Source organism: Triplophysa dalaica, chromosome 3 (assembly GCF_015846415.1).
Source record: "Triplophysa dalaica isolate WHDGS20190420 chromosome 3, ASM1584641v1, whole genome shotgun sequence".
Classification (NCBI taxonomy): Eukaryota; Metazoa; Chordata; class Actinopteri; order Cypriniformes; family Nemacheilidae; genus Triplophysa; species Triplophysa dalaica.
In genome coordinates this window covers 1,736,445-1,754,765 of record NC_079544.1, presented here as the reverse complement: position 1 = coordinate 1,754,765, position 18,321 = coordinate 1,736,445, and the positions used below count along the sequence as shown (strand labels likewise).

The following is an 18,321-nucleotide window of genomic DNA, read 5'->3' as shown; positions in this document are numbered from 1 at the left end:
ATATACAAAATGCAAATTTCTATTGTTAAAATGTGTTAAAAACATACAATTTAAGTGATATTTCTCCCACAAAGGAAACATCTGTCACCATTTACGGACCCTCTTGTCGTTCAAATCTGTTTGTCTTCCGCAGAACACAAAAGAAGATATTGCTGCACCTATTCACTTCTATGTGTGGACACAAAACCAATGCAAGTTGATGGGTGCCGCAACATTCTTCGAAATATCTTCTTTTGTGTTCTGCAGGTTTAAATTGACAAGAGGGTGAGTAAATGATGACAGAAATTTCATTTTTTTGGTCAACTATCGCTTTAATAGTGACTAGCAAAAGCACAATAGATAAGTGGCTGCGTGAACATGACCTTGACTTGAGGAAGTTCAATTAACATTATTGAAGAATGTTATTGAACAAGAATCAGACCTTTGTATAAAAGGGCAAAGTCTAAACCATGTCGTTGTGCCACTGACATTTTGCACAGTTTCAAACCGTGTAAATGACTCAGGGTGTTTGGTAAGATAGCCTATGTGCTGTATGTTGACATCAACCTTAAAGCAGACCGACATGGACAGATATAAACGTGATTCTGCTTATTTTCTTCCTTGTGTTTTCAGGTTTATTAATGAAATGGTAATCTGTCAGCATGTCAGCGTTAACTTGACCTTGCCTGACTTTTCACATATATGCTTTTCAGATCGGATTTGCACTTTCAGATTTGAACAGAAGATTATGAGGGTACATGAAATTAAAAAAAAGACTCACATTAATAAGCTATTTACTATAAACGCTGTAATATTTCTATAAAAAATAAGAATTGTCATTTTTTATTTCACTGGGACTTTAGGAGTGTAGTCTTACAGTTTGCTTTGACTAAGAAGTGTTTGTTCCGGGTTATGCTGTCTTCACATGCTTTGATAATTCCCACTTCAAGCCAGAACTAACGTCTGGATTAAGAGACATTGAAAGTATTTAGTAACATTTAAACATTACAAATATCCGCTAACATTAAAAGAGCACCGTTCCATAATTTCCAGGTTGGAGTGGAAATTATCGAATTTCAGAGATTTCATGAAGGCAGCATTTAGAAAATGAGCCACATAGAGTTCCAGTTGTGCGTTGTTGACCGATGGCTGATGGGACCGATGTGAATCTCAACAGATTGAAATGTCATGGATCATGAAAAGATTCCAAGATATAATCTTGGCAATAAGAGTGAGGCATCATATGTTCAGAGGTCATTGCTCTTATCAATGACAATGGTGTTGTTGTTATACCAAATATTATCACTTTTTAACATCACTTGAGAGAAGCTGTAGTCGTATAAAGCTGACAAATAAACTCAACTATTGGAGTTTTTGAAGATTTTTTTCAATGTTTTGGAAGTACATTGTTCCTACACTGCAATCAGTCAAAATTTTCTTGATCAACAAAACAACACAAGAAATAAGTCTTGTTTTTTGGAACAAAAGATGAAATTTCTCTGAATTCGTACATGAAACAAGCAAAAAATCTGCCAATGGGGTACGAAAAATAGTCTTGAATGAAGGTTGACCTTTTTCTTAGTCACTAAATTCAAGATTACTTTTCTTTGAATTGATTTGCTTGTTTTATGTAGAAAATTCACAGGAATTTCATCTTTTATTCCAAAAACAAGATTTTCTTGTGTTGTTTTGCTGATCAAGAAAATGCATCTTTATTCAAGAATTTTTAGAAATTTAATACTTTCTTTTAGAAAGTAAGAAAGTCATTTTTTGCAGTGTATTAACTGTTGATAAGCTTGCAATGTCATTGACATTTGCCACATACAAAACCGCCATGTTATCACCAAGCTCAGGGTTGGGCGTGCCTTGCTTGTATTGCGTAATGTGAAGTATTTTTGCACTGAAGATAAGTGTGTTATTAACTCACTAAGGTCACTAGGTTACACTAGTTAACCTTGCTCTCAGCCACAAACTCTACATTCTAGCATATGCTGGGTTAGGTATGTTTTGATTATGGTTGACCAGTTTAATTAGCTATGGGCCAGCACATGACCAGTTGAGGACCATCTTAAACCAGCACATGACCATCTTATACCAGAACAAAGAAAAAACAGAACAAAACATACCAAACAAGCATTTGCTGTATTTTTCAAAAGGGATGTAGGCCAACAATCAATTGGTTTGGCCAGATGCTAAATGACAAAGTGTTTCTCTAAAATTCCAAAAATGTAGGGCTAGGCTACACTTAGCATCTACTTGTCTGCCTGGAGGTGGTTGCAGTTGTACCTGAACCATCGGTGGTTGAAATGTCTGAACTTGTACATAAACAATGTTGAACAGATTTCGTTCAAAATCTTAATTCTAAGTCTTTACTGGAAGAGTGTCCGCACAACCCACGTTATCTTAACATCATACAAGAAATGAACGGAATATTGTGAAAGTGTTAGGCAATAGTGTGCTCTTCATATAAAAAGCACCAAGAGCATCGGTCCCGTCGTCAGGTTTCTGTCAGTCAAAATAATGGGGTGGCGGGAGAAACTCTTGCTTTGTTCTTTCTTTGTGTCTATCTGCAGGTGTCCAGGGATTAAATGTGGTAAGATTAACACGGCTTTGATTTTATATCAGGAGAAAAAGACTGAATGACAAACCACGAGAGTGCTTTGATATTTTAATCGTAATTTAGGTCCTGTGAATGCAACTGATGTCTCAGGTTTGAATGGTGATAATTCGACTCCATTTGAGGTTGGTTTCACAGATACACATTTGACATTTTGTGAAACATATGAGGTATAGTCATAATTTAAAGAGTTTAGTGCATTGGCAAATAGGTCTAGTTTAGTCGGTATACACTAAAATGATTAATGAAGCATCATTGACATCTTATTGGAACATTACCTGTTACATTAACAGTATATTTAAGTCCAGAACGGACGGATTTTCAGTGTGAACAAATTCACTGATTTTATTTTCAAGTCAGATATTTTATACATGTTTAGTTACTCAAGTATCTTCTATTGAGAAAAGAAATAGCTTTTGAGGTAAGACTTTTGGAAGGAGACTTTTGGTTTTGGAAGCCATTACGTGTCAATTTATATAATCAAATGTACCAAAGTGACACAGTTACACATTTGAATCTCTTTCGTTTTCTTTCAGTCAACGACTAAGGACTGTTCAGGTATGTGTGTTATGTATGTTATGTATGTAATGTGGCAAAGGAGGATCAAGGAGAGTCATAGAAGACGGTAAATTCATCATCATTTGGAATGGTTTCGTTTACAGTTATTTATTGATTAAACAAGCAGAATGCTGTATGTACTGTAATTGTAAATAAATAATCTTTGAAAATGTAGAAAATGTTAAATGAGAACCTCAGAGTTAACCTCGGAGTCATCAAACGCATAGACATCAACAGAGAGCAAACAATCATATAATTGCTTAAAGGGACAGTTCACTTAAAACTTAAGCATCTGTCATCATTCGGTCAAATGGGTCGATTATTTATCCTTACACCACATTCTCCGTCTTTTTATTTAATTTGCACTTGAAATATTTAATTAAAAACGTTAACCCCCCCGTGAAAGAATGACTGACTGAATGCAAAATAGGTAACAAACTGGACTCCATTTTGTTGATAAAACCCCCAACTTTCAATGATTCAAGTCCTGCCCTACATTCTTTCTCATTTCAGATGTTGTTTCACTCGGATATACAGAAAAAAGACTATCGCTACTTCCGATTCATGCCGCCTTAAAAAAAACAGTATTGACACTGAAACAGCCTTTCAATTCTTTGCAAAACTTCTTTTGAAATTTTGGGTTATAGTTAGCTTAGTCCACTGGAGTGTAGTTTGGTATTTCAAAAAAGCAAACCGATTTTAGTTGAGTAAATAATAAGAAAATTGTAGGTATCTTTAACCAATCTCAGATGCATGATTAGATATTTACATGATGTTTTACTACAGGGTAAACAAACAACATGACCAGACAGTGTTATTCTTTCTGATGGAGAACTGTAAAACTTAAAAAATTGGTTCAATTTACAAAAATAAGTTACCTGGTTGCTGTAAAATGTTGAGTAAAATCAACTTCAAAATATCAGTCAACCCAACGAGTTTAATAAATTCACTGAGAAATTCCTTGAGTTTGAATTAACACAAAATCTAAATGGAACCATTTTTAAATTGATCCAACAAAAACAACAAATATTTTTTACAATGCTTTGTTCAGCCGTTATATTTACTTTTTTAGACCTACAAAAAGATCTTGAAGAGATGAAGATTAAATGTAAGGATTCTTTCAAAATAGCAAAGGACAATATTGATGGTAAGTCTCCCCACTGTATCACATGTGTTCTGTTTTTTTCTGCTCATGTGATATGTTTTCCACTCATCATTTATCATAATGTTTCGATTTGAAGGTCTTAAAACTCAACTATATGATCTCTTTAAACAACTTGATACTACCAATATCCCAGCCAAGGACGGTATGTAGAAAATAATCTTGATGAACACAGCTGAGATTTATATAATGATTAAATGATTATCAATATTCAATGGAAATTTGTGTGTAATAAAGTGTATAATCTCAAGTGATATCATTTAAATCTGGTATTTTTGGCAAAGCATCCTAATCCACTATGAATTACCGACACATTTGACCCCCTCCTTTTTTCCCTGCACAGTTTTAGTCATTTTGCAGAAGATCATTGACTTACAAGAGCTGGATGTGGAACTACACACAGAGAGAGATGTCAAAAAGACCGCAGGTGCGTTCCAACACTTCTATTGAACATATATGCATGTATGCAATTTATTTGAGCACTAGTAACGCAACAGGGATCCAGACTTTTAAAAAACTTTCCGAAAAAAGTTGGACTGCTGGATGAGGGTATCAAGCACAGAAATACTACGTCAAACGTCCAACTTGTATTTTAACAAGTTGACCATGATAAGCACGAGAAGCGTTCAACAGTGTCATAGCATGTTATCCCGCCTTTAACACAAAGAGCTGATATCTTCAGATCGATTTTGTTCATCACAACTGGTGGTATATGTATAAGTAAATTCTTAAATTGAGTTTTTTATTCAAAAGACCTGGAAGCACGCCAAAGGGAATCAAAAAAAGACCTTGTGGATATGATGAAAGAATATTCAAGAAATGTTAAAATTGTCAAGCGAGCAGCAGGTACAGTGGACACACCCTTATGCATGGAGCAATACCACATTGACACTGTGTTTTGAGTCTTGCTCAATCTGTTGACCACAGCTTTTTCTGATGTAGGTTTGAAGATAAGCACTGAGCCGTTAAAAAACAACATGGCGACATCAACCCTTCTTAATGGTACGGCTTGCACTGATTCTTTCAACTTTCTACATTTAAATAAATCAGAGGATCTAACCTGTTGATATGTATCAGTGTTAAATATGTTTTAAAACTGAACTGCGTTTAATTCACAGAATTAAAAAAATACTTGGAAGACAAGATCAAGCAACCAGGCAAGCAAGATGGGATGTCACAGCAGGGTGAGCTTAAGAAATACTTATATGATAAATACCCATGAGGAAGATGCGAACAGCTGATTTTTTCACGAAATTACACAATTTAAACATTTGCTTTTTAGTGCTGCAGATAGTAAAAATGCAGATGGCAGCGATGGACCTCATGACCCAAACCTCTGAGAAATACAAGAGACAAACACAGATTGATGGTGAGCTACTAAATTCTCATCCTGAAGCCAATGTAGTAATGCACATCACATTACTTTTGTTCATCTATCACATTTTATCAATGTGCTGATTTCTTTTCTTGCAATGAATGTTGACACACATGTGATATGTGTTTGACAGTAATAAACACCAAACTTAAGGACAGAAATGACCTCCTAAAAGACCTGATGGAGGATAGAATAGATGCGAAAGACGAAACAGCTAAATACGGTATTTCCAGCCACAGTTCTATATGCAAAGCATCGCTCCGTGACATGACAGATAACAGGTTACTTATTATTATTTGCATTTCCTGTTGTGAATTCACAGACAAACACATAGCAGCATTAGAGAAAGAAATAAAGGACCTGGATGCTGAGATGTCCGCTATTAACCAAACACTTCTACAACTTGACGGTGCTTCAATTGAAAATATAATCAAGCATTATTTATTTGGATTTGATGTGAATTTATCCGTCATCTTGTCACTGTTTTTACAGATCAAATAAAGGATGCTAATGCAAGAAAAAAAGAAATAATGGAAAGCATTGCCAAATTGAAGGGAAAGGACAAGCTGAGTATGTTTCTTTCTGTTATCATCTCAGGAATCGTACACTATTGTATTATTAATGTATCACACCAGTAACACTTTACATTAAAGTTCCCTTCATAAAGCATTTATAAATGTGCTCATTAATACTTAATACGTCATTTACAAAAGCATTATAAAGAAGATATAACGGCATAAATAAAAGGGGGATTGTAATGGAATACCTGCCAATAATTGAGCCATTTTTAACTCACATGATATACATGCTTAAGATTTTTTTTTTATCCATTATTTTCTTGACCCCAAAGCAGATTCATTATTATATTGATGTTGTTTGCGAATAGGCTGTCAGACTGGACACTATAGTGTGTTATGTTGGTTTTTCTTATATTTGTATATTTCGTTTCTTATGTCACTTTTCAAACCATGTTGCCCATGAAAGTACACTTTAAAGAAAAGTTGATGCCTGTGAAGGATTCATTAACAACTTTAGAAACAAATATGTTAAGAGTTATAAATGTTAGCAAACCATGAAAGTGTGCCAATATTTACATTCACATTTAGTCATTTAGCAGACGCTTTTATCCAAAGCGACTTACAAGTGGGGTAGATAATGGAAGCAATTGGGACAGCATAAGTACAACAAAAGCATAAGTGCAATCAAAAAGAAGACTGGTCTCATATAGCCTAACACAGTATACGGAACCATTCATTCATACTTTTTTTTAAGAGTAGAGAAGAAAAGAGTAGAGAAGAAAAGAGTCAGAACAGATCAGTCAGATGTTGGCGGAAGAGATGTGTTTTCAGGCGTTTCTTAAAGATGGCTACAGAATCTGCAGATCTTGTAGCAGTGGGCAGATCATTCCACATAGGTGGAACAGATCCGGAGAGATTTTTTGCCTTTATGAGATGGCACCACAAGACGTCGTTCGTTTGCAGAGCGTAGGGATCTGGCGGGTACATATGTCTGCATTAACGATTTAAGATAAGGTGGTGCCGAACCAGTAGTGGTCTTGTAGGCCAGGAGCAGAGTCTTGAATTTGATGCGAGCGACTACGGGAAGCCAATGTAGCTTAATGAGTAGAGGAGTGACGTGTGCTCTCTTTGGTTCATTAAAGATAACTCTTGCCGCAGCATTCTGGATCATTGGTTGTGCAAGGTGGAAGTCCTCCCAGTAGTGCATTGCAGTAGTCCAGTCAATATAATGGATTCACATGAACCATTCATGAAATATAAAATAATAAGAAAAACCAACATATCACCCTGCAGTCACTCATCTGACAGCCCATTTTACAGATAAATAATGTATAAAAACATTTATTATGCATTAATAACATGTGAGTTAAAACAGCAGGTATTTTCTAGAATCCTTTTTATTAACGCAGTTATTTCTGCTTTATAATGCATTTGGAAATGACTTTTTAATCATTAATGAGCACATTTACAAATGCTTTGTAAAGGGAACCTTAATGGAAAGTGTGTTTCTATTTTGCTATTTTAGTTTCAAGAATTCTTGCTCTCCAGTTCGAATATATGGAGGCAGTAAAAAGCGCGCATGGACAAATGAAAGCACATGAGTATCAAATAACCGGTGAGATTTTGAACGGTTCATTGTAGATATTTTATTTTAGATGCGATTTGTGTGACTCCTGGTTTTGTTTTGTCAGATCTCCAGGCACAACTCGAAAAGGAACAGGATAGAAACACATATCTCCGGGTTGACAATCACAGTAAGATTTATGTTATTATTTAAGATTGATTTGGTGACTTCCAGTAAGCTATTAAAGTTGTTGCACCCCCTGGTGGTAGCCTATGTGACACTACAGTCATTAAAAAAACATTTAAATTATTTGTACATATTTCTTTATTGATAAAACAGTATGACATTATGTGGTCAGTAATCGTGATTACTTATTTACCCAGATTTACGTAAACACCTGTCTGATTGGAAACAGGAATGCACAGACATGATGGAGATTTACATAAGTGAGACTCTTTACTGTCTTCAAGCTCCCGCATACACAATGATGCAAGAAGTTAAATAAAAAAAATTAAAGGTCTATTATTGTGTATTATACCATGGTCTGTTTGATAATGGATTCTGGTTGGCTGGAAGGTGTGCATTAAAAGCCTTTAAGCATGCGTAGCTCCAGTCAGTTTGATTACATTTAAAATGATCTGATAAAATAACCGTCATTTTCACCTGTTTGATCTATAATGACAACGTAAACATCAATAAAAGCTTTTATTTGGCAAATAACCATGGTGTAAACGGGATAATCCATGGCTAGCCGTGGATTATCCCTTACTTGATCGATTTATTGCTTTATTTTTCAGACATTGAGACTGATCTGACAGCTCAGATAGGCCAGATGTCTGATTCAACCTCAAAAAACAGTTGAGTGTGATAACAAGTAAAATATCGAATAGCATTTCAGCATCTATTATTTACACAATCTAAATGGAAACATTTGTTTTTCACAGCTCTCCGGATCATTTCACTGGGCATGGAAATAGACCAAATAGAGAAACAAATCAAAGCAGTTTCATCTAACGACAGTATGGCTATATTTGTTTTTTTAAAACTTACACCATTTATATAGCAGTTAGTATTGTCAAAAGTCAAAAGAGAAAACATAATTAAAAGCTTAAATAGTTTCTAGTGCTGTCAAACGATTAATCGCGATTAATCGCATTCAGAATTAAAGTTTGTGTTTACACAAATATCTGTGTACTGTGCATATACATTTTGTATTTATGAACATATACACATACAAGTGTAATGTTTAGGAAAAATTTGTATGTATTTTTATATTTGCCACTGATTTAAATTATTAATACTGTAATGTTTCAGTATAGCTCAGTGATAAGAGCATTACGTTAACAATGCAAGGTGTGGGTAATGCATGTAAGTCGCTTTAGATAAAAGTGCATAAATGTAAATGTTTATTTTTTACTATTTTATATTTTTCTTACATACATTTATATGTTTTAATATACAAAATGAATATGCACAGTGCACAGGCATGTGTTTTGTAGACGCAAACTTTTATCCTGGATGCAATTAATCGCGATTAATCGTTTGATAGCCCTAAATACACAATATTGCACAATCCTGAAATGTGTTTTTTTATAGATTTGAAAGAAAAACTGGATAGAAAAATCAAAGAGCAAAATAATCTTATGGAGGACCTTAAGAAAAATCAACGCAACTCTGACAAAAGTTTGATCTTGTTCATTTTCTCTGACATAAGGATTGACTCATGTCTACCGATGCACTTTTAAGCATTCATGTCGTCGTCTCCGTCTCTTAGTTTTACAGGTGATATCACAGATGGAGGACATTTGGAGACTACAGAGTGAAGATCCAGATGATTTTAATAAAATCAGTGGTGAGTATCGGTTGCATGTAACATGCATACGAAATGCTGATGAAGAAAGTTTACATTTCTTCTTCTTATAGACCTGCAGAAGAATCTGCTGAACTTGATCGCAGAATTAGACGACAATGATCCTACAAAACCCAGTAAGTAGTTATTGTTTCTCCCGACCTTTTTATAGTACTTGATCAAATCTGTGGAGCAAATAAACAAAAACTGTACAGATTTTCACATGTTATAAAAAACAAAGTCAAATTATCACTGTCAGAAAAATATAGTAATTGAAGCAATGTTGAGTGACTACGTCTGGAAGTTTGTGAGGACAGTTGTCATAAAAGACAAAAAACATCAAATGTATACTTCTGATGTCTTGACTCATTTTTAATAACTGTTATGTTAAAACTGTTGTTTTGAGATCAGTGTTATGGCAGTACCTTGTCATTTCTGCGTACGAGTAATAAAACCCAAATGTATAAATGTGAGTACCATTGATGGTAAAAAATTGATGTGATTATCGAAATCAGCACGTTAAACCTCATTCAATTTTTACATTGTTTTATTATAGACTGATGTGTAGTTATATTCATAATTTCAAGAGTTTTTGTGCACTTCCAAGTAAATACGTACTGGCTCACATCAGTTCCTCTGTTTCCTATTTTTACAGATGTATAATTTGTTAATTGATTTATTTTGAGGAACAATATAGTCTACAAATTCAATGTATCTGATGATATATTAACCAGTTAATATTAACCATTCTCTTGTCAGTGCTGAAAATCATGGCCCTTCAGTCTGATGTAACCTGGATAATAGAAATGCTGAAGACTGTGACTGACCAGATTGAGATGAAGAAAACTGGTTTGTGACAGACAGTGGCTTTGTAATATTTCTTTTTCTTTGATGAATACATGAATTGCTCAAATGGAAAGATGATGAGCAGCTGATCTGGAGCGTTGTTTTAAGGAACAAGTTTAACTTTCCGCCTTTTCCTGCAGATCTTCAAAGGAAACTCAAAAACACGGAGAACTTGCTGAATGAAAAAATCAAGGAACTGGAGGCTGGAACCACCAACAGCAGTCAGCTTGGTAAGTGAAAATCTGTTTGTGATCCCTATCATATTTTTGAGTCTAAACTATCGCGTGAAAAATACTTGATTTGCAGAAAAAGAAATTGCTGCATTGAAGAAAGAAGTGACGACGTTGGAAATCCAGATAGATGACGCAGACAAGATGACAAAGCAGAATAAAGAAGGTTTCAGTCACATTTAGTAATGTTGCGGCTGTGTTTTCGTACACGTCCAGAGCAAAGGATCATGGGCCGCCCAAACTCAACCATAACCTTTGTCTCTGTCGCAGATCTTGAAGAACAACTAAGACAGCATACTAAGGAATTGAACAACGCAACCAAAGAACTGAAGGAAAAGGACGCAAAAATAGCGAAGCAATGTGAGTGCGGAAAAGATTTTCATACTTTTGTCCAATGAGAAAACGTTTTGTGGATTTGCATATGTGACCAGTCTTCATCTCAGAAAACTGCAGTTTAAATCTTCACCATTTAACCTGATGTCCTCACAGTTCTGAAGATAAACACTCTTCTTGATGAAATGAAAGACATGAAGCAGCAAATGCAAGAAACGGAAGCACGGGTCAATGCCAGAATAGCTGGTGAGATTCATTCATCATTATTCATCTTGTTATGATGTCCCTCTCTTCTTTAGTGCACATCAGCATTGTGCTGTTTTATAAACTCCCCCAATATAACTACATTCTGGCGTTCTCTCTAGGCCTTCAGGACAACCTATTGAAGAAAGAGGAGGAAAATTCCCGAATCCAAGAAGAGAATAAAAGTAACACGACACATACAGTGTGCAATATCAAGCTTTTGTAATGATCATCTCATTCATCAACCATCTGTTTTACTGTCTAGAGTTGAAGCGAGATCTTAAAAAGACGGCAGAATGCCCTGAACTCAAAGATCAGTATGAGAGTAAGTTTTGTGGTAATCTGTCTGTCCAAACTCATAACACCGGATCAGTTGTGAAAGAGGGTTCTTGGTGTTTGTTTCTTACAGAAATGCAGGTAAAATATGAAGAAACGGTGTCTGAATTGAACAGTACAGTCCTTCAGAAAGGTGAGACGCTGGTATTCTACGATAGACAACATGTCTTACATAACTTGACTGATTTTCTCTCTCCGTTGTTTTCTCAGTTTTTTTCTTAAAAATTTTAATCGATGAAGTGGAGAATCTGGACAAGCAACTCACAGAAGGAACATCAGATAGTGAAGGTGCAGTTTATTGATTTTGACATCGAGCACTTTGCAGCGTTTATCCATTAAGATGTATTTTACCTGATGTAAACATAAAATACATCAGAACGTATGTGCTCTCTATAATGTGAGTTAATGGTAAACTGCAAAAAATGACATTCCTACAAAGTGTCTTCACTGCAATAATGACTGGTTTACTTGGTCTTTTTTTCTTGTTTTCCAGTAGAAATGCTTCTTGAATCAAGAAGCATTTCCTTGATGAGAAAAATGAACTGTCTTGTTTTTAGACCAAAAATATGAAATTTCAGTGAATTTGTGCCTAAAACAAGCAAAATCTGACAATGGAGGAAGAAAAATAATCTTGAATTTAGCGACTAAGAAAAAGTTCAACCAAAATTCAAGATTATTTTTCAAAATTAACAATTTAGTAATTTTTGCAATGTAGGTTTGTTTATTTCTCTCACCCCTTGGGCCGAAGTTTTTACTTGTTTTTTGCATAAATTTACTTAAGTCTTTCATTCTTTTAATCTGAACTAAATTTGGATCACTTTTCTGGTCGAGTCATTGTATATTGATTTTAGAAACAAGACAAAAATGCTAAGAATGTCATTTTTTGCTGTGTGTGTCGTCTCTTATCTGCCTGCAAGAAATGTACAATGTGATAAATGGCCTGTATTTACAGAACATTTTATTTCTACCGCTAAGAGTTCCTCTTAATAGCATTTAAAGGTTTTAGTACAAATATGTAGAAGATTGGGAGTCACATTTTAGGATTGTTGTAAAATGGCATAAGTAGCTTGGGAGCAAAAATCCGGGAGTCCTACAATTACAAGCATTATTTATGACAGTTTCTCCTTAATGGGGACGTTAAGAGCTACTTTTCGCCTGAAGATGTTTGGTGAATACGGGCCCAGAAGCACAAACGCATTCAAGTTTGATTAAATTCTGATTATCTCAGATCTGAGAAATAAACTGGAAGAAAAGAGAAAAGAACTGGCGGAGGCAGAGCAGAAACTGAAAGCAGAGGGAGACGTTTCAGCCAAAAGTAAATATGACACTTTTTCAGAAACAGAACGTTAGTCTTCTTCACCCTGTACTCTGTGAGAAGACAGAGCATTACTCACTCATTTAATGACTGATTCGTTCCAGCTCTAACGATTCTTCAACTACTAACCGAGATATGGAAACGCCAAGAGAACCCAACTGAAGAGAATTTAGCAAAGATACGCAGTGAGTAACATCTGTTCATTGACATGTTCTCTTTAAAGGGGTCATATGACACGATTAAAACGAATATTATCGTTTGTGTTAGATGTAATGCAATGTGTGTACACGATTTAAGGTTCAAAAACGCAGTTTTTTTCCACATAGCGTGCATGTTTGTATCTCCTCTCTGAAACGTGCAGATTCATTACAAAGCTCTTCGCTCTGAACAGCGAGCTGTGCTCTGATTGGCCAGTTAACCAGTGTGTAGTGATTGGTAGAATACTGCAAGCGTGTGACAGAAATGTAACGCCTCTTACCATATTTTGGAACATCAGGTTCCTCTTCAGTTTTACTGACAGGTACACCACCTTACTTGTGTATACATTTGTGCGGTCTTAGTCAAATCTTACCACAAACTGATGTAGATTTGTGGGCGTGTGGTTACACGAGGTGTTTCAGACACCTTTTTTAGATAGAACGCATCATTTGTTCTGACACTTTCCTTTTTGCTATTTACGTGTCTAATACATGCATGGGCAACTTATAATACACAGACACATAAAAACACGTTTTCGCGCCATATGACCCCTTTAATTTCATTTGCAAAGTTTCTCTCTTTCTTGAGATCTGGAAGCAAAACTGCAGGGTCTGTTGACTAAGTTGGAGACCTCGGGGGAGAAGGGGCTGGATCTGGGTGAGTTTAACTCTTGTTGACCTACATAACATTAAAGAACTGCTGAAAGAATCAATACACCTGTATTTCCAGCCGATGGAGCCTTTATAACTCTTTATAATCACATTAGTTACCAAGTTTACAGTGCTGTGAAGTTTTTATTCAATCTGTTTCAGCCGTGAAGATGATCTCTATAAAGGAATCAATGTCCAGACTGAAAAAGGCACAAGATAAAATGCAAGAGCAGTACACTGCGGAAATCAATGGTAGATTAAATCATGTCTCTATGCTGCATCTCTGAACTATTTAAAGGAGTAGTTCACTTTCAAAAAAAATGTTCATGATCATTTTCTTACACTCATGTCATCCAAGATGTTTATGTTTTTGATTCTTTAGTCGAAAAGAAATGAAGATTTTTGATGAAAACATTCCAGGATTTTTCTCCATATAGTGGACTTCAGTGGACTCCAAATGGTTGAAGGTCAAAATGAGAGTTACAGTGCAGCTTCAAAGGACTTTAAACCACACCAGACCTTGAATAAAGGTCTTATCTAGTTAAACAACAATCATTTTCTAAAAAACAAATTAAATGTATATGCTTTATAAACACAAATGCTCCCCTTGCTCTGTTCTACGATGCGCTTTCATAATAACACGTAATACATAATTATGTAGAAAACTTGCAGGTTCAAGTTGAACTTTTCAACGTAATTACGTATTTTGTGAAATCATGAACACGCATCGCAGAACAGAGTATTTCTGTTCATAAAGCATATACTTTTTTATTTCTTTTTAAATGAGCGAAGGTTTCACTAGATAAGACCTTTATTCATGGTCTGGTCTGGTTTAAAGCCCTTTGAAGCGGAACTGAAACTGTCATTTCGACCCTCAACTGTTTGGAGTCCACTGAAGTCCTGTAATGTTTTCATCAAAAACCTTCATTTTTTCTCAACTAAAGAAACAAATTCATAAACATCTTGGATGACATGGGGGTGAGGACATTATCATGAAAATGTATTTTGAAAGTGAACTACTCCTTTTAAAAAGTGCTGGTCATTTATTTGAATTGCAAACAAATACAATTTTTTTACTTTTTTTCAGGGCTGAAGAAGGCAATAGACGACAAGGAAAAAGAGATTGCGGTGTTGAAAGCAAACTGTGGTCCGTCAGATCAGCTGAGTAAGAAGTCGAATTTCAGTGAGAGTTATTTTACACTTTTGATTTTTGAAACACTTTTGAAACGTGGCGTTTCTTTTGTAAACCAATAGAGGAAAGGATAAAACAACTAGAGAAGGAGGCTACAGAAAGCAGGAACAAATCAATAAAGCTGCAAGAAGAGGCTAAAAAGAAGATCACATGTAAGTTTTACTCTTGATGTGCTTTGTATAGTTCAACAGGCTTCTGTGCTAGAAGACGAATGCTGTTAAAGTGTTGCCGCAGAAGAAATTAGATGTGTGTACCTTCACAAAGAACTCATATTTTTTTTTTATTAATGAGGCAGGATATTTTCTCCTCTTTCAGCGATACAGGAACAACTTACAACAAAGAGCAAGCAACTTGCCAACGCTGAAAATAAACTACAAGAGACAAGCGCCAAAAATGCTGATTTGAGTAAGAAAATATCTTATGATACAAACCATTCATTCCTGAAGATCCAACAATTGTTACACCACAGATTTTTTGTTTCAGTCAAGAGGCTGAACAATCTGAATGATGACTTGAAGAAAGTCACAGAGCAGAAAAAAGATTCGCTTAAGAAAGCACAAGAAGAAATCTCTGGTATGAACAATATCACATGAAATATCATATTTTTCATTACCATTATTAAAACATTTAAATTAAATAAAAAAGTATCTAGTCCTCATAACAACGGTGTTGAAACTGTGTCTTGTGCACTTTATCAGAATTGAAAAAGCTGTCGGAAGATCAAAGAAAGGAGATTATTAAACAAGACGTGAAACTAAGAGAGAAGAACAAAACCATTTCTACAGTGCAAAGAGAACGGGGTCTTGTGAAGGATGAGCTGGAGAAACAAAAGAAGAAAACCAATGGTTAGTTGAAAACAATAATCTTCTGTACTGCCCGAGGAAGACAAGAGAAACAACGAGAGGAGTCAGCGTGACATGCGTTGAGTTCAAACTGTTGATCATATTCACTGTACGCCAGAATTGCTAGAGATGAATCATTTGATGCAAACATGCATCTTAATAGATATTGCTCTGATATTTGCTTCTCAGAGCTCGAGACGCAGTTGAAAACCAAGAAGCAGCAACTTGCAAATACCGAAGGCGTCCTAAAGAAGATGAAAGATGAAAATGATGCTTTGGGTAATAAACACTAGAAACGGAACTGACACTCACACAATCTGAAAACATAGTGCAAAGCCACATACTGTATGCAATTTTATTGATTTCAGCTTTTTGTTTCAGTACTGAAGCAGGACGAACTGAACGACAACTTGAGAAATCTTACAGACAAGAAAAACAACTTACAGAAACACGTCTCTGGTATAACTATACTGTAAAATAATAAATTCACAGATTTATTATCAATGCTATGTTGTAATATTATTAATAATATTCTGTTCATGGTAATGTTGTTTTCTCACTTGCATATTGTCCCATTTTTAGAGTTAAATAAGAAATTTCAAAGACAAGAAGAAGATCTTGTCGAGAAGGAACGCAAGCTCAAACAAAAGGATGAAGACGTTTCTACATTGCAAAAGGAACGTGATAATTCAAAGGCTGAGCTTGAAAAAGAGAAAAATAAATACGACAGTGAGTAAAATGCAGTAATATTTGTTACAGTGGACAGATAGTTTAACCTGATCTCACAGGAAAACGTGACAATTTTACGAGGTGGCTTATTCATAGTAATGCGTACGTTGAGAATCTTACGACTATTAGAAAAAAAGCAATACTGAAGCCCCGCCCATAACGTCACTGGTGCGAAATCAAGTCGTCCTAAAATGTACGAATGAGAACGGACAAATTAGCCACATTGTAAAATAGTAATGTTTTTGCTGTGAGATTGCGTGGGATATTTATTCTGGTACCAATCACTCAATATAACAAAATAACTTATTTTCTAATATAATGATTAATTAAAATATTATTTTAAATATTATTATTTTTTACGCATTTTTAAGTCAATGCATAATGCCTTTTTGCATTAACATGTTATATTTGCACTTTTTATAGAAGCAATCAATGAGAATAAGAATCTTCGAGAAATACTAACTAAAACTAAAGAGGAAGCGGAGAAATTGCGGAGTGAGATTTTTATTTTTACGTATGAGAATCAAATATTGTTAGCTGTATTTCTATCACAACTAACGATATGTTCTGTCCCTTTTTTGGTACTATGTTTAGAAGAAGAAAAAGAAAAACTTAAGCCTGGTAAGTCAATGTTCTCTCAAAAAAAAATCATTCCGCTACAGTACGTCCTGTGAAAAACTGAAATATTTCTGTGTGTGCCCACAGTGTCAGAATGGCCGAGATTAGACCGGAAAACCGCACACCGCAGACTCGTCCTGTCAGAGGATGAAAGAGAGGCACGTACCTCCCTAAAGCCCCAGCCCGTCCCCAACAACCCGGAGCGCTACGACACGGCCATTGCAGCTCTGGGACGGGATGGATTTGACAGTGGAAGGCATTACTGGGAAGTAGAGGTGGCTGGAAGAAACTGCTATGTCGTGGGGGTGGCCAGGGCCTCAGCTCAGAGAAAGGGTCTTATACATTATAGTCCTAAAGGAGGCTATTGGGTTATTCTCAGGAAAAGAGATGGTAGACATGTTGCCCTTGCAGATACACAGGTTTTGCTTAAAATAGGCGAGACAACTAAAATCGGGGTTTTGGTGGATTTTAACAGTAAAATGATCAAATTTTATGATGTGGACAAGAAGCGTTCGGTCTGTCGGTTTACAGACATCGAGTTTCTGGAAACTGTCTATCCATATATTGAGTCATGCAGTGACTCTGATATCAATGACCCGCCTTTGATCTTAAAGAAAGCTCAATCCACCGATTGGATCAAGCAGTGATGACACAGATATACCAAGAGCATGCATTTATCTCCTTTAATGTTTTGACTATTCATTGCTTGCTCGAATGTTTTTGCTTTGAAATTCTCATGTGTTTCTGTGAATCGTTGTCATGTTAAAAGGGTTCACACTAGGGGTGTCAGATTTTCACAACATGATTATCCTTGCCAACATAATATATCTATTGTTTTGCTTTTTTAAGAAATAAATAATGCTATCAGTCAAATGCAAACTTAATTTAGTCAATTTTGTGTGTGTTTTATGGCCAGTGAATTAAACTTAAAATGTGTACAGAAGATCTCTGGAAAAAATTGTCAGTAGGGTGTGAGTGTGTGAGTGAATGAGTGAGTGTGTGCGCCCTGCGATGGGTTGGCACTCCATCCAGGGTGTATCCTGCCTTGATGCCCGATGACTCCTGTGATAGGCGCAGGCTCCCCGTGACCCGAGGTAGTTCGGATAAGTGGTAGAAAATGGAATGTAATGTGTACAGAAGCAAGTTTGTAACCATTGTGGTTTATTG

The 18,321-nt window shown here is 35.6% G+C and overlaps 1 protein-coding gene across 2 annotated transcripts; it reads left to right on the top strand.

Annotated features, from left to right (window-relative positions):
• The first annotated feature begins 2,472 nt into the window (after positions 1-2,472).
• si:ch211-14a17.10 (titin homolog) lies at positions 2,473-18,033 on the top strand. 2 transcript variants are annotated; one of them, XM_056744554.1, is made up of 45 exons: positions 2,473-2,572; positions 2,663-2,721; positions 3,133-3,154; positions 4,227-4,301; positions 4,396-4,461; positions 4,660-4,743; positions 5,070-5,162; positions 5,259-5,318; positions 5,435-5,500; positions 5,599-5,685; positions 5,825-5,914; positions 6,014-6,100; positions 6,184-6,261; positions 7,735-7,824; positions 7,901-7,963; positions 8,157-8,219; positions 8,571-8,630; positions 8,718-8,792; positions 9,370-9,456; positions 9,548-9,625; positions 9,697-9,759; positions 10,382-10,471; positions 10,609-10,698; positions 10,775-10,864; positions 10,969-11,058; positions 11,188-11,277; positions 11,397-11,459; positions 11,540-11,599; positions 11,684-11,743; positions 11,821-11,898; positions 12,839-12,925; positions 13,030-13,110; positions 13,712-13,780; positions 13,936-14,025; positions 14,861-14,938; positions 15,028-15,117; positions 15,281-15,370; positions 15,449-15,538; positions 15,664-15,810; positions 15,997-16,086; positions 16,189-16,266; positions 16,390-16,536; positions 16,960-17,031; positions 17,131-17,157; positions 17,242-18,033. In XM_056744554.1, the coding sequence occupies exons 1-45, from the start codon at positions 2,500-2,502 to the stop codon at positions 17,799-17,801; spliced, it is 4,026 nt and encodes a 1,341-aa protein (XP_056600532.1). In that variant the 5' UTR covers positions 2,473-2,499; the 3' UTR covers positions 17,802-18,033. The 2 variants fall into 2 exon arrangements, with proteins under 2 accessions (XP_056600532.1, XP_056600531.1); XM_056744553.1 differs by having other exon boundaries at positions 5,244-5,318.
• Positions 18,034-18,321: the final 288 nt, after the last annotated feature.

Coding starts and splice junctions, on each gene's coding strand:
- si:ch211-14a17.10 (XM_056744553.1), top strand. CDS start 2,500: ATGGGGTGGCGGGAGAAACTCTTGCTTTGTTCTTTCTTTGTGTCTATC. Junction 10,699..10,774: donor CACCAACAGCAGTCAGCTTG/GTAAGTGAAAAT, acceptor CTTGATTTGCAG/AAAAAGAAATTGCTGCATTG. Junction 11,600..11,683: donor ACTCAAAGATCAGTATGAGA/GTAAGTTTTGTG, acceptor TGTTTCTTACAG/AAATGCAGGTAAAATATGAA.